At 65.9% G+C, this 14,474-nt stretch overlaps 5 protein-coding genes across 5 annotated transcripts; 3 read left to right on the top strand and 2 right to left on the bottom strand.

Moving 5' to 3' along the window:
- Positions 1 to 321: 321 nt before the first annotated feature.
- On the bottom strand, positions 322 to 1,053 carry EMIHUDRAFT_202167 (hypothetical protein; the record flags this gene model as incomplete). The annotated part of the gene is made up of 1 exon (XM_005786761.1): positions 322 to 1,053. One exon carries the CDS (start codon positions 1,051 to 1,053, stop codon positions 322 to 324), a length of 732 nt encoding a protein of 243 aa, XP_005786818.1.
- A 622-nt stretch (positions 1,054 to 1,675) lies between these two features.
- EMIHUDRAFT_202166 (hypothetical protein) lies at positions 1,676 to 3,603 on the top strand (the record flags this gene model as incomplete). Its single annotated transcript, XM_005786760.1, has 2 exons — positions 1,676 to 3,013; positions 3,079 to 3,603. 2 exons carry the CDS (start codon positions 1,676 to 1,678, stop codon positions 3,601 to 3,603), a joined length of 1,863 nt encoding a protein of 620 aa, XP_005786817.1.
- A 347-nt stretch (positions 3,604 to 3,950) lies between these two features.
- On the bottom strand, positions 3,951 to 4,619 carry EMIHUDRAFT_202165 (hypothetical protein; the record flags this gene model as incomplete). The annotated part of the gene is made up of 1 exon (XM_005786759.1): positions 3,951 to 4,619. The coding sequence occupies one exon, from the start codon at positions 4,617 to 4,619 to the stop codon at positions 3,951 to 3,953; it is 669 nt and encodes a 222-aa protein (XP_005786816.1).
- A 1,455-nt stretch (positions 4,620 to 6,074) lies between these two features.
- Positions 6,075 to 9,738, top strand: EMIHUDRAFT_462583 (hypothetical protein). Its single transcript, XM_005786758.1, has 9 exons — positions 6,075 to 6,476; positions 7,441 to 7,502; positions 7,572 to 7,635; positions 7,725 to 7,771; positions 8,176 to 8,328; positions 8,480 to 8,545; positions 8,601 to 8,712; positions 8,869 to 9,000; positions 9,267 to 9,738. The coding sequence occupies exons 1-9, from the start codon at positions 6,116 to 6,118 to the stop codon at positions 9,584 to 9,586; spliced, it is 1,317 nt and encodes a 438-aa protein (XP_005786815.1). The 5' UTR covers positions 6,075 to 6,115; the 3' UTR covers positions 9,587 to 9,738.
- A 3,961-nt stretch (positions 9,739 to 13,699) lies between these two features.
- EMIHUDRAFT_202161 (hypothetical protein) lies at positions 13,700 to 14,143 on the top strand (the record flags this gene model as incomplete). Its single annotated transcript, XM_005786757.1, has 1 exon — positions 13,700 to 14,143. The coding sequence occupies one exon, from the start codon at positions 13,700 to 13,702 to the stop codon at positions 14,141 to 14,143; it is 444 nt and encodes a 147-aa protein (XP_005786814.1).
- Between the last annotated feature and the right edge of the window lie 331 nt (positions 14,144 to 14,474).

Raw genomic sequence — 14,474 nt, 5'->3', positions numbered from 1 at the left:
ACGTCACCACTCACCTGCTCCTGGAGACCGCTGCTCGCTGTGGAGAGAGCAGGGAGAGAGACGAGAGAGGTTTTGCGAGAATGATATTTCTTGGTGTCATTTTCGTATTTTTTCGCGTTTTGTACATGTGCCTTTTAGTATGTCGTTTGCGTGCCGCCCCCGTTGCTTGCGGCCGCGCCGTGTGAGGGCGGGAGGGGAATGTGCGGAGGGTACGAAGAGGTCAACGGGCGGCCTGCGCCACGAGTCACCGCACGCACGCTCGTCGAGACTCGAGTCGACTGCCCCAGCCTTTCCCAACAGCTCCGAACCGCGAGAGAGGGGTCACACGTCCACAGCTCTTGTCCACACGCCATCGGGCCCAAGCGTTCTCCTCACCGGCGGCTCCTCGCCGAGGAAGACGATGAGAGCGTACCTCGTGCCGTGCTCCATCCGAGAGACGCCGTGGACGACCCGCGAGAAGTGGACGGTCGCGTCGCCCGCGGCTCGATCGAACCGGACCACGCCGTCCGCAAAGAGCCCGAGGAGCCGGCCGCCGCCGTGCTGCGAGTCGTCCGACAGCGCAACGTTGACGGTAATTCGCGCTCTGTCTTGATGAAAGGGGTGCCAGGGCCGAGTCGCTGGCGTGTATTTCCTCACAAACGCTTCGACCATGGCAAGCTCCCGCTGGCGTCCGCCGCCACCGCGCAGGTCGAGCGCGCGTGCGACCGCGGCGATGGCTTCGACGTTCGCGGCTCCAATCAGCGCCGACAGCTCCTCGCACGTCAGATTGAGCTGACAGTCGGGCGCACCGTCAACTGTATCTCGAATGCAGTCGTGCTCCGCATCCACCGCCGCCGCGAGCGCCTCGCACGCCGATCGGCAAAGCAGTCTGGGGAGCGTGACGACATCGGTGGCGAAGCAGGCCGCTGCGACGCCGCCACCGAGCGTGCGCATGACCTCTTCAGCCGGCACGGTGGAGGGATCGGCGCCATCAACTAGTAGGGCGCGTTGTGGCTCCGGCATGGCCGCCGCGGCGCCAGCAAATGCGTCGGGGATGCGTGCGGTCGCCGGCATTATCGTTGGCACGTGAAGAGGGACTCGCCCTGCCTCCGCCGCTGCCTCGGCCGCTGCTAAACCGAAAGAAAGAAAACGCTCGCCGCACCGTGGAGTAGGACAGGTCCCCACCTGCAAGGATTTTGGAAGGACGATCAGGGGGACAGGTGGGCTCTCCTCGTCGCAGCTGCTACTTTCGACCCCCGAGCTTTTCGATTTCTTGAGCAAGAGCAAAAATCGACCGTGGGCACCTAGATCTAGAGAGAGAGATTTTTAGCAATACCAAACAACTCTAACACTCACACGTTGATATGTCGAAGGAACAGCAGCAGGGCACGGGGCACGTCCAGCTTCACCACCGTTCTTCCAGACGAACGAAGTCTCGAGCTCTCGACGTGCTGTTGTTGGCAAAGCAAGATACATTTACTCGTAGTACCCAAGCAAGTAGCCCAATTTGAGTTGCGGTCGGTGGAGCGGTTTCTGGTTTGGCTTGGCATGCCCAAAGTCGAAACAACTCTCTCGGCTCACCTACTCTTTCGCACTCCCAACTAGCGTCCGTCCCCGCACGTTACGGCCCACGATTGCCCAGTGCCGCTGTCTCCGCCCGTCAGCCCGCTCCCCTTCCCGCTCCCCCGCGCGCGACATGGCAGAGCTCGAAGACTTGGAGGAGCATCTCACGGCCGTGCGCAGTCAAAATGCGTCCCTCATCGGGGAGCTCGAGTCGCTCAAGCGGCAGCTCTCAGCCGCATCGCTCTCGAGCATCGACACCACCATCCCATCCGCATCGGCGGTCCCCGCATATCGCCACCTCGGACGCCCAGCCTCGTCGCCCATGCTTCGGCGAGGCGGCTCGCACCGGCCGTCGAGGACTCCCGAGGCGGCTCGCCGCCTCGCCGGCGGCAGCAGGCGGAGGGCTGCCACAGCAGGTGCGGCTCGTACCACACCGCTCGCGCCGTCGCTGGTGGACTTCTTGGACAGCGTCGGCCTATCGAGCAGCAGTCGAACGGTGCATGTGCCCAAGGGTCCCGCATCCGTCTACTCGCCGCAACGGCCACGGACGCCGTCGATGATGCACCGATGCCCTCCCAAGCTCGGCACCAACCATCCGCCGCCGCGGTGCCCGCCCACGTCGCGTGCGCAGACGCTCGACGTCTGGCGGAAGGAGCAGGACGCGAGGCGGGAGGCGGATGAGCTGCGGTGGAGACGCCACGCTTGCGAGGGCGCTTCCGGCGCTTCCCTCGCCAAGGAGCTCAAGGAGCGGTCGCGCAGGGCAGGCTTGCCCGAGCAGACCGTCACCATTGCGGGTCAATCCCGACCTGCAACCGCGCAGATTGACCGACGGCGAGCTCCTCTGCTGCGAAAGCGACCGCCACTGACTCGTTCCGTCGCAAGCTTCGACGCCACCGAGCGCCGTCTGTGGAGCACAACCGTGAGCACGGGGCTCGAACAACAGGTGGCAGCGCTGATGGCAGCGGCCGGCGGCACCCGCCCAGACACGGCCGCACGCGTTGCGGCCGAGGTGCATGCCGCGCATGCCGCGTCCCTGGCGGCGCGGGCGGCGGCTCGGGAGGCGGCTGCAGCCGGATCGAGCGGCGAGCTGCTTGTACTGGACGATGGCGACTCTGAGAGAGAAGCTGCCGCCCCGGCGACAGAGGAGGAGGCGAGGAGCAGCACCTCGGCGCAAGAGTCCCACCGCGCGGGCTGCCGCGTCTTGCTCGACGTCATTCGGGGCTGGGACACCTCGGGCAAGTGCAAGCTCCCCCGCGCTCATTTTGAGTTCATGCTCTCTACTCTCGCCCCCGACGTGATTGTGGACCCCGAGCTGCAGCGCACCCTCCTCGACGAGTGCGACACGCGAGAGCCCGGCGTCGCCGATCTCCGCTTGTTCTGCGAGATGCTCGCGGACGAATCCAACGTCGGTCGCGTGACCTTCAGCGCGGAGCTTCAGCCCAACACCCGCCGCAGCCTCCGTTCGGCCAAGGTGTCACTCGCTTCTCATGCCGCCATGTGCACGCGCGCTCACCCCACCCCCGACCCCTTCTTCAGGAGCTCCCGATCGGATCAAACGTGCTGGGGCAGCCAGCGCAGCCGGCGCCGTGGGCTGAGCCTTACGGGGACGGCTCTAACCATCGGGAGATCGCGGTGACAACGTCCGACGAAGTTAATAGCGCCTTGCGGGCGCAGCTGGCTCGGCTTGGGGAGCAGCTGCGAGTGCGTGACCCCGATCAGACGGGCGAGCTCTCGGAAAGCGACTTTATCGAAGGCATCTCCTCGATGAACTTTCTCCTCTCGTCGTCGGAGATCGAGTCGCTATTCCGTGATGCGGACAAGTCGGCCTCGGGCAAGGTCATTATCGATCGCTTCGTTGCGCGGGCGCACGAGCAGATCTCGTCCAAGAACGTTGTCCCAGCTTACATGGTGCTCAAGCACCAGCGGTCCATCGACATGTCGACCAGCCTGAAGTGGTCGACCGACGAGCGATTCACCGAGCGGGAGGGCAGGGCGGAGCTCAAGCGTTGGCTGCGCTGCCATCCGTCGCCGTTTTCGGAGGAGGCCCTCAGCCTGCGCTGAGTTCAGACTGGGGAGTGTCGACTCTCACAGTCTATAGTATCTCCCCACGGTCTCCACAGCGCTGTGGACCAGGAGCGCGGAGCGAGGTGCGAGGGCGGCGAGTGGGTCGGGTGTGGCCGAACGGGCCGTGGGGCAGGGCCAGGCGGGGGCCAGGCCCCCCGGCGTCCCACCCGCCTCGCGTCGGCTCTCTGTCTCTCCCTATATTTTCTTCAACATACGTGTTTAGGATCCGAGCTCTCGCCCTTCCTTTTCGTTTTCCGCCTGCGCCCTCCGCAGGACCAGGAGGCTCTCAACCGTCACGGCGCCCCACACTCGTCGGCGGGCCCACGCCCCTTCCAACACTCCGATCATTCCTCGCCTTTGACGGCACCGAGCACTGCGGTGAGCACGCAAGCGCACAGCGCCGCGGGAGCCGCTGCCCGCAACGGCTCCAGCAGCGACGGGTCGAGCAGGCCCGATGACGCATGGCCGTATCCGAGCGCGGTGATCCACGCCAGCGCTACGAGCGCTGCGCGCTGCGGGCCTTCGAGCCGCAGCCGCGCGCCCTCTCGCTGTGGCTCGCGGGCCTGCGCGGTCGGAGGGGCTGCTGCCGCGACAGCCTCGTTCACGAGGCCCGGGCGCAGCTTCTCCAGCTCAAGAGCAGGCTGCGGCTGCCGCCGCGGCCGTGCCTGCGGCGACGGAGCCGCCACGCCCGCGGCGATGTCCTCCTGGAGCCGCGACTCGCGCGCCGCACCAGAGAGCTTGAGGCCAACGGCGGGCGCCTCCGGCTCGCTAAAGGATGACGGCGGCGGTGCAGGCGGTGGCGCTGCGAGGCGCAGGGGCAGTCCCAGCTGCTTGCTCACTTTTATGTACCCGCCGTGGCGCATGCACCCCTCGACCAGGTCGACACGACCCTTGCGCCGCAGCTCGTCGTACGCGAGCGGCGATGGCGCGTCAGCGTCGCTCAGCTCGGAGGCGCTGAGCGTGGCAACGTACTCGCGAACAGCCACCTCAAAGCCACCAAAATCGTCCGCCATCCTGGCTTCGACGAGTCGAGTGGCAGGCGCCGCAGGCGGGCACCACGCGCGCCCCACGAGAGTTGGCGTCGCGAAGCCGGCGGCGGCCGCGAGGATGAAGGACGGTGACGGTAACATCGCGAGCGGCGAGGCTGTGTCCCGGTTCAACGTCCGCGACGACGCTATGGGGCTGGAGCCGGGAGCTGGAAGCAACAGCTCACAAGATAAAGAATTTGCTCGGTTCCTCCAAGTGCTCCAAGTGCGTCTCTGACCTTCGCACAACACTACTGGAACTAAGCTCCGTGAATAGCTGAAACGAATTTCAATGTCCACGTGGACCAGTGTCGGGGCCACGTGGACGGGCCACGACCCACGAGGTCACAACCTCAGCGCTAAAACCGTTTAGCCCGCCGCCCCCCTGCCGTCCGTTACCGCCGTGCCGCCGTGTCGCCGCTCCTACAGTGCCGCCGTGTCGCCGCTCCTACAGTGCCGTTGTCCCGCCGTCCGATGCCCTGCCTGCCGTCTGTTGCCGCCGCGCCGCCTTACCGCCGACCCTTACCGTGCCGCGCCGCCTTTACACACACATCTGACTTCTTGCTCGACCGCGAGTTTGCGTTGAAGAGCGAACCGAGCCGCCGGTGTGTCCCGCAGCGGCCTCGCTGGGCCAGAAGAACCGGTCCGCGAGTGCTCCGCAGCAACCTCGCTGAGCCAGAACGTCGGCTCGCGAGGTGGATGCTAGCATGAGCCCGATCCGTCGCAGTGCTCTTGCGTTACGGCGGGCGGCATCTCACATACCTTCATATAGGCGCTCGAGACCTCCTCTCGCTGCCTACTCGCTGCCTCGAGGGAGGAGGGGAAGATGTCGAGCTGAGCCTGCCTCGCTTGTACCGAGGCCCCTCCCCGAAAGGCAAGTCTTAGCCACATAAAACCGAGACCCCTCCCCACCACCCCAATCCCCCCACCCCCTTGCTCCCCTCCCCCCCTCGGGAGGGCCGAACTGAGGCGCCCGAGGGGACCCCGCAATTCCCTTCCCCCCTCGGAGGGCCGGACTGAGGCGTCGAGGGCCCCACTCTTTCCTTCGCATAGCGGCCACTCTTCGGATCGCTGGTCGAGCGACCCGGGGGATGCCCCGCGCGCCTGACCCAGGCGCGGAAACGAATCTGCGAGGCGTGGCCGCTCATGCGGCCCGATGGGGAGGAGGGGAAGACGTAGGGCGTGCTTGCGCGCCTTTCCGAGGCCCCTCCAACCCACCCGCGCTAGGTCTCGGGTTTGACGCATGGGGTCACTCCCGCGAAACTCGGGAACTAGCCGGGGCAGTCGGAGAAGGGGCAACTCCGTGCACTGACGGTCGGCCGTCAGAAAACACGCCTCCGTGGCTCGGGTTACACCAATCCTCGCTACCCAACGCGGCCAAAGGATATCCACCTCGAGAACCTCGAGAACGCCACAACTTGTAAAATTCTTTTGAGGCAGCAGCGAGCTGTTGGTGTGGTCCAGCCTCCTCGCTCGGGCCATCCATGGCGTACACGTGGAGGCAGGACAACGCGACTGCAACGTGCGGCATCGTCGTGCCAACCGGCACCGCCCACAGCCAGCTCAAGGTCGTCCTCTCCCGCCGCCGCCTGACACTCGAGCTCGCAGGCTCGGGCGTCCTGCTTCGCCGCCGGCTGTTTGCGCCCGTCGTGCCGCGCCGCACACGCGCCTACACGCTGTACGTACCGGAGAGCGGCGCGGAATCCACGGAGCTGCGACTCGTCCTCTTCAAGGAGAAGGTCGCTGGCTGGAGCTCTCTCTTTTGCGGCGACGGCCGTAGGCAGCACCTGCAGGAGTCTCTCGCGGGTGAGAATGCTCCTGTCTGTGCACTGCCCGAGCACGATGGTGCGCAGGCTGAGGCGGTGCCGGACTCCTCGGCTGGGCGCGGTGCCTTTTCGGCGGCGCGCGCACGGCAGGCTTGGCGACGGCAGGCGGTGGACGGCGGCACGCGAGTCGCTCGAGTCGCACCTGCAGAGAGCCGCCTCGCAGAGAGCCGCCTCGCAGAGAGCCGCCTCGCAGAGAGCCGCCTATCGGGGCGAGCGGCGGCGGGAGGGGAGAATGGCGACGGCTTCTCGAACGGCGTGGCCGTGCCGGCACGCAGCTCCTGGCGACCAGCCGTGAGGCTCACCCCGCGACCCACGAAGGAGGAGCAACCGCCGGCAGCAGCAGCAACAGCAGCAACAGCAGCAGCAGCGGCAGCGGCAGCGGCAGCAGCGGCGGGGCCGCGTGTGGACGGCGCCCGGGCGGAGGGCTCGGAGGGGCCTCGGAGGCGGAGGCGGAAGCCCGTGCCCGCGTACAAGGGGCGCGTTGCCTCGGACGCATCTTCTTGGAACCTTCTTGGAACCTTCTTGGAACCTTGTTGGAACCGCCCTGTAGGCGCGTTGCCTCGGACGCATCGTCGAGCTCCTCCAGCGACGGAGGCTCTGACCCAGGCCAGCCTCTAGGGTTAGGGTTAGGGTTAGTAGGGCTCTGACCCAGGCGTAGCCTCTAGGGTTAGGGTTAGGGTTAGTAGGGGTTAGTAGGGCTCTGACCCAGGCGTAGCCTCGCCCCGCCACCCAACCCGCTCGCCACTCCACTAACCCGAACCCTATCCCTAACCCAACCCGCTCGCCACTCCACTAACCCTAACCCTATCCCTAACCCAACCCGCTCGACACTCCACTCCCGACCGCCACTCCACTCCCGACCGCTGCTCCACCCCACCACCGCCCCACCGCCAAGCCCGTCTCCTCGGCCTCACCGAGCCGCTGGCGAGAGGAGACCGAGTGCCGTGCCTGCTTCATCAGCACTCCACTCCTGACCTGATCAGGCGAGGAGCGAGAGTACCCTCTGCCGGGCTCCCAAGCCAGCTGCGACGGCTGCGCCTCCACTGTGCCTCCTCGGCTGCGGCCCCTCCCACGGCCGTGAGCAGCGCCTCTTCACGCGCCGTGCCGCGAACAGGTCCGCCGCTTCTACCACTGCGTCGATTGCGGCGTCGGCGACAGCGCCTTCGACTTGTGCATGCGTTGCCACCGCGGCGGCGCCGCATACCGCCACGGGGCTCGCCGCTTGCCAGGGAGGGGCGCCGTGTGAGCTTGCGGCTGTCTCTCGTAGGCTACTACGGCCCGGAGCACCGGCGCACCTTCCCGCACCACGAGCTGGTCCTCGTCAGCCCAAAGGCACTAACCCTGACCCTGACCCTAACCCTAACCCTAACCCTAACCCTTCCCGCACCACGAGCTGGTCCTCGTCAGCCCAAAGGCACTAACCCTGACCCTGACCCTAACCCTATCCCTAACCCTTCCCGCACCACGAGCTGGTCCTCGTCAGCCCAAAGGCACTAACCCTGACCCTAACCCTAACCCTAACCCTAACCCTTCCCGCACCACGAGCTGGTCCTCGTCAGCCCAAAGGCATCGCACGCTCTCCCCCCTCACACACCTCTCCCCTCCCCCCTCTCTCGCCCCCCCAAAGCCCAGAGGCAGCGAGCCGTGGTCTTGCCGCCCCGCCTCCGCACGCGCCTCGCCCCGACCCCCGCGCCACCCCCGCGGCGGGTGCGACCCAGGCGGCGCCGATCACGCGCAAGCCGCCTCCGCAGCCCTCGCCGGGAGGCGCGCCCGGCAACGGCATGCTGCAGCGGAGAGACATGCTGCAGCAGCGGGCGGAGCCGGCCGCAAAGCCTCCCTCTCGCGGCGGCGGCGGCGGAGCGCTGATCAAGGTTGCGCTCGAGCAGCAGAGAAGCGCGAGCCGTGGGAGTAGCGGGCCCGAGAGGGTCGGGGCACGGGCGCAAGGCCACCCCGCCCCACAGCGGATTTGTTCCCCCCCCCCCCCCCCCCTTCCCCCTGCTCCCTCTGCTCCCTCTGCGCAAGGCGGAGGTTCCGCTCGAGGCAAACACGACCTACTCGTGGTCGCAGACGGACGAGGAAGCCGCCGCAGTCGCTCGCCGACCCCGCTGCCGCCACCCCTCACCCCTCCGACCTTGCCCCGCAGGAGATCAACTTGCTCGTGCGCATCCCGCCCGACATGGCGCGGAGAGACATCCGCGTCGAGATCAAGCCGCTGCTGCTGCGGATGGTGGCGCGCGGACACGTCCTCCTCGCAGGCTTGCTAGTGAGAAGTCTATTGAGTAGTCTATTGGACACGTCCTCCTCGCAGGCTTGCTCGCCTCGCCACCGCACCGCCCTCCCTCGCCGCGCCGCCCTCCCTCGCGTCGGCTCACGGCGCAGGCCTTCGACCTCCCTCCCCCCCCCCCTCTCAGGCTCGCTCGACAAGCCTGTGGTGGCTGGCGAGGCGCGTGGACACAGCCCCGCACCTCGAACGCCCGCGCCAGGAGAGCGTCACCGGGGCTCGGCTTGTGTGGCAGGCGACGTGGACATACGAGCCGGGCGAGGTGCACGTGATGCTGCCCAAGGAGACGGGCGGCCCGCTCTTCTCGGAACCTTCGGGAACCTGCTCGGAACCCTCTCGGAACCTTCTCGGAACCTTCCTCAGGCGGCCCGGTCTTCTCGCGGCTCTTCCCGTCCGAGGAGAAGCTCTCGCCAGCCCTCGCCATCAAGCAGGCGCGCGCCGCCCTCCCCGCCCGCGCGAGATGCACAGACGAGGCTCGCGCCAGGGGCCACTACTGCGCTGCGCCGCCACTCGTGCGCTGCGCCGCAGGTCTGCGACGACGAGCCGTACCAGGGGCGGTACATGGACTTGTCGCCGGAGGCGCGCAAGATCGTCGACATGCACCGCAACTTCAACCACGCGCGCGCGACGGGCAAAGGCGACTGGGCCACCGAGCTCGAGGAGGAGATGAAGATGATGCGCTTCTCGTGGGGGGCCGAGAACAAGGACGAGTGGGAGCGGGAGTAGGACGATCAGCGAGCCGAGGAGACTCAACGAGAGCTGTCAGCGAGAGCCAGGGAGGGGGAGGACCTCGCCGCGGGCTCTCTCTCAACTGCACCCGTGAGAGGAGCGAGAGGGCAGGCCGGTAAGAAGAGGCCGTGGTAGGCAAAGCCGGTAAATGCCGAGAGAACTGCTTTGTTGTGCGGGCCCCCGGCCCGTTGCGACCACACTGGTAGGGATGGGAGGAGGACAGCGTCCCACCTTGCTGGCCTTCGCCACGAAAATGGAAAATGCAAAATCGAAATTCAACTCCCCCTTTTCAAAAGTATCACGAAGAGCCGCGGGGCCGGGGGGCGCGCGCGCGCGCGCGGGGGGGAGATCTAGGGGGGACAGGAGGGGCGCGAACCAAGCCGTGGCAGCTCGAGCGCGCCGCGCGCGACCGTCGCGCGTCGGCGAGCGACCTCTCTAGAGCGACCTCGACCTTTCGCGAGAGCGAGGGCGGCGGCCGCCCCGGCCCACACAGGCACACACTCACACACACTACACAGCGCGAACGGGAACGCGGAAACGGAAAACGGTGAGACCGAAATCTGGGGGCCGAGGTGAGAGTGTTATGCGAAGCGTTTGCGGCGAATGCGCTTTCAATCAAAATACTTGCATTTCAAAGCTCTCGCGGAAAACTGCGGGCTCCACTTCAACGACCTTCTGGGAGTGCGCTGCCCATGACCAGCCAATCGGTCGCGACCTGTGGTTGCGGCACGACCGCGACCTGTGGTTGCAGTGCCCCGAGGAGCTTGGCTCTCGGGATGAGGGGTAGGCCGAGCGCATTCACAAGGTCGTCGACCAGCTTGAACTGGACGATGTCGTCGACCGAGGTTGGCTTCTGCGCCTCTACCCACGCTGCGGCGCGCTCTAGCACTTGCTTGTCGCCGCCGACGCCCGCCTGCTCCAGGTACACGTTCAGGCCAACCGCGGCGATTTTCTCCACGGCCGCCGCCGCGTCCGCTGCGTCCGCCACAGCCGCCATTTCTGCAGCTGTAAGGGGCTTAGCTGTTGGGACGCCCTGAATCCAACTGCGCATTTTGTTGTAACCGGTATCGCCAGCCAGCGCAGCTCTTGCCTGTGCACCCATCGGACGAATCCAGCGCTGCTCGAGCGTCCAGTTATTGACCCTCCCCTGGTACATTCCGAGAAGTAGCAGTGTGTTCGTCGGGCGTTCGAGCGAGAGTTCGCCGTCGCTGCCCTTTTGAGCGTCTTCCGGGTTGCCTGCGGTCACATTCACCATCGTTTGCGTCGTCCACAAAACGACTCTACCGCGGATGCAGGTCCCGGCGAGAGGAATTACCGCCTCCGGCTTGCTCGTCTTGGTGTAAAATCCCGAGATGCCGAACTCTTTGCTATTGGTTGACGGCACGTAGTGCAGCAGCCCTGCGAGCGACGTACCGAAGCTGTTCTTGCCCCAAAATACACCCGTCAGTTCACCTGATGGTGCTGGCTCGCCGGCGGGCGGCTGCCAGGCGGGCGTTGGGGGCGGGCATTGTGGTTTTGAGGCGCCGCGCCCCATCACGGCTCGCGGCACGGAGCGCGTTGCCCGCGAATTAGCGCTCGGTATTACGGACGCCCTTCCTATCATATGGTTATGCATTTCTTTTCGGCGTGAAATTCTTTAGTCTGCCAAGAAAGCAAGAAAACGGACGGGTCAAGGAGTAGTGGAGGATGAACGGCTCACAGGCCTTTTCACCACTGTCCACCGACACGGGATTTCTCTTCCAGGAGAGGGAAGACCGCGCACCCCCGGGGCTAGGGCTCTCTAGCCCGCAACCCGATCCCGAGCGTCCGGCCAACTGGGTGCGCTTCTTCGCTCCCCGGTCCTGGACGTGAGGTTGCTGACCGCAATCCAAGTGCTCCAAGAGATACAACTGATCGGGCGAAGGAAGGGACTCTGGGACCGGAGCCGGGCGGGCCACATGAGGCGTATCCGTGTACGTACGTGGAGTATGGGCAGTCGTGTGAGGGGCCGCCCCCTAGTGGGTTCCCCGACTGACTGACCCGTAAACCAACTATGTTCGGAGCCTGGATAGGGTGTAGGCCGTTCGGAAGGTGGGTCGGGAGGGGATCGCCCGCTAGGAATAGTCTTCCCTGACCCCGCCCGCCTCCCTGCCCGCCTGCCCTGCCCGCCTGGGCCCTGGCTGATAAGATCTTTTCACCTTGACTTGGATCTTGGTGGAGTACAGGCGCGCGGGGGGCGTGTGGTTGAGACTCGGCTCGTGAGCCCCGCCCTCAGGGCCCCACAAGTTTGCAACCAAGTCAAGGAGTAACGGAGGGCTAGGTTTTCTTTTTTGCACGAGATTCGCCTTTTTGCATTTGGCAAACATCAAACAAACAACGGCGCGGCCCGAATTTTCGTCCGGCACCCGAGCAGGGCAGGCTTCACTCCGTTTCACTGAAAAGGGATGGACGGAGAATTCGCAGATACCATCGTGGGAGGCGACGAGGCGACAGTGCTAAAGCTCCTCAACGAAGGCGCCATCGGGAGCCTCAACCTGACTTTTGAATCCGAAGGGATAGAAGACTACACGCCGTTGATGCTGGCCGCCGAAAGCGGCCATGAGAGGATAGTTAGTCTAATGCTGGAACGTCACGTACCTACGCGACCACAGCTTACCAATTCCATGATGTTCGCAGTGTGCAATGGCCACGAGCAAGTGGTTGACATGCTGCTGAAGCACGGCGCGAGAGTCAATGAGGTAGGAACATTCCAGCGCGCTCACCAAGACACCGCGCTGACACTCGCGGTCAAGCATGGCCACGAGGAGCTTGTCGACATGCTGCTGCAGCGTGGTGCGGAGGTCAACCATCAGACCAACACTTTCATTAACATTTTCAACGTGTTGAACAAATGTGAGACCAAGAAGGGCAACGGCACTACTGCGCTGGAGCTTGCAGCCCTTGCAGGAAAGCCGCGGGCGGTCGAGGCGCTGGTGCGACACGGCGCGGAGATCGATCGCATCGACAGCTGTGGACCGAGCTCGCTGATTATCGCAGCCGCAGGGGGCCATGAGAACGTCGTCGCCACACTGCTACAGGGTGGTGCTGACATAAACCGGGGGGTGGCACTGGAGCGCCAGAGTGGTTACATACGCAACGGCATGACCGCGTTGATGTGCGCCGCTGGAAATGGCCACGAGCCGGCGGTCGAAATGCTAGTGCGGCACGGCGCGATAATAGACCAGCAAGATAGCTACGGACGCACCGCGCTGATAGACGCCGCCGAAGGCGGCCACAAGCGGGTGGTCGAGAAGCTGCTGCAGTGCGGGGCCGACCTCCACCAGCATTGCCGTCACGGCAGCGCACTGATGGAGGCCGCCTACATGAACAGGGAGCCGGTGGTCAAAACGTTGCTGCGGGCAGGAGCAGATCCAGTGGCACGCGATGAAGAGGGCAGCACTGCGTTGCAACGTGCTCAGGAAGGAGACAGCGCTGAGTGTTTGCATGTTATAAAGCAACATCTGGCGGAGAAGCGACGGGAGGAGCGCGCGCTCGAGGCCAGAACGCGGCGCGAGCAGCGCGCACGGGCAGAGGAGGCGGCGGCACGTGAGCGCCAGCAGGTGGCGCGCAAGCGCGAAGCAGAGCGTGCCGCGGACGCGGCGCGCAGGGCGGCAGAGGCGGCGGCGCTGGAGGAGCAGAAACGGGCCATTGCGGCAGAGACGGAGGCGAAGCTGGCTGCTGAGCGCGCGGCGGCGGAGGAGGAGGCCCGGGCAAGGGAGGTGGAGAGGCTAGCAGCGGAGGAGGTGCTACGTGCGGAGCAGCGGGCGGCGGCGGTAGAGCGCAGCGCCGCGAGAGCCGAGCAGGCGCGGCGCTCGGAGGAAGAGGCCAGCAGGAGGGCGGAGGAGGAGAAGGCAAGGTGGCTAGCAAAGGCGGCGGAGCAGCGCGCGGCCAAGAAGGAGGCCAAGGAGAAGAAAAAGGAGGCCAAGAAGGCGCCGTCCGCCTTCGAGCTCGAGGAGCTGCGGAAAGAGCAGGCCGCGGCAGAGCTTCGCGCGCTGGAGGAGAGGGCGGCGCAGCTAGCTGACGCGCAGGAGGCGGCGAGGCGAGCGCAGAGGGAGGCTGCAGAACTAGCGGCTGCGGACCGCAAGGCGGCGGAGCGGGCGGCGGAGCGAGAGGCGGCTGAGGCGGTGGAGCTAGCGGAAGCGCTGCTACGCGTGTCGGAGGCGGAGGCGGAGGCGGAGGCGTTGGTGCTTCGAGTGGCGCGGTGCGAGGAGGAGATGGGGAGCGAGCCTGTCAGTCACGGGGCGGACCTGCCACAGCGGGTCGACCTGCTGGAGCGCCTCCTCGGCGTGCCGAGCGAGGATGGGACGCTCGAGGCGCGTGTGCGCGCTATCGAGCGCCTGATTGGGCCCGAGGTGGCGCAGTTGGCAGATGGGGCATCGACATCCGTGTCGGCGACGGGTCAGCGCCCGTTGCCCGTCATTGCGCCGCTTGCGGCCGTCTCGCTGGCGGACGCCGACTTTGACACGGGTCGGCGAGCTGTCCCCGAGTCCACCATGGGGGGAGAGACCACGTGTATCGTATGCTTTGCGCGAGCGAAATCGCATGCCGCGGTCCCGTGCGGTCACGTGTGCGCTTGCGGACCATGCTCCGAGCTGATGGAAGAGTGTCCGTACTGCCGCGAGCCAGCGATGATGTGGATGGTTCCGCGGCACGTGTGAGAGTCTTGAGAGAGAACGGAGAGATGGGGCTGGTGGTTCAGTCGGCGAGGCGAAGGGCGCCCCCAGTGCCAGAGCCCCAGAGACTCAGCAGACAGTGCCAGTCTTCGTCCTTTGTCTCGCGCATGTATGTATGTATGTAGAAAGATGAACAACAGTCAGGCTCGGACTGGACACCAACGCGGTATGGGTGGACGCGGGACAGATGATGACGACACGCACGAGCGACACGCAGACACAAACAAGCTCACAAGACACACACAGCCAGCGTGGCTGCCACACACCCTGAGTTGGCGTACACATAACTCAAGGCCGCGCCCCCCCCTGTCGCCTC

Source organism: Emiliania huxleyi, assembly GCF_000372725.1.
Source record: "Emiliania huxleyi CCMP1516 chromosome Unknown EMIHUscaffold_15, whole genome shotgun sequence".
Lineage (NCBI taxonomy): Eukaryota > Haptophyta > Isochrysidales > Noelaerhabdaceae > Emiliania > Emiliania huxleyi.
Note: the sequence above shows the minus strand (reverse complement) of the source record. Positions and strands in the feature narration are given on the sequence as shown.

Excerpts from the sequence above, each read along its gene's own strand:
- EMIHUDRAFT_462583 (XM_005786758.1), top strand. The coding sequence starts at position 6,116 with ATGGCGTACACGTGGAGGCAGGACAACGCGACTGCAACGTGCGGCATC. Across the intron at positions 7,772-8,175 it reads CCTTCCCGCACCACGAGCTG|GCGGCGCCGATCACGCGCAA; the intron begins GTCCTCGTCAGC and ends GGTGCGACCCAG. Across the intron at positions 9,001-9,266 it reads GGACATACGAGCCGGGCGAG|GTCTGCGACGACGAGCCGTA; the intron begins GTGCACGTGATG and ends GCTGCGCCGCAG.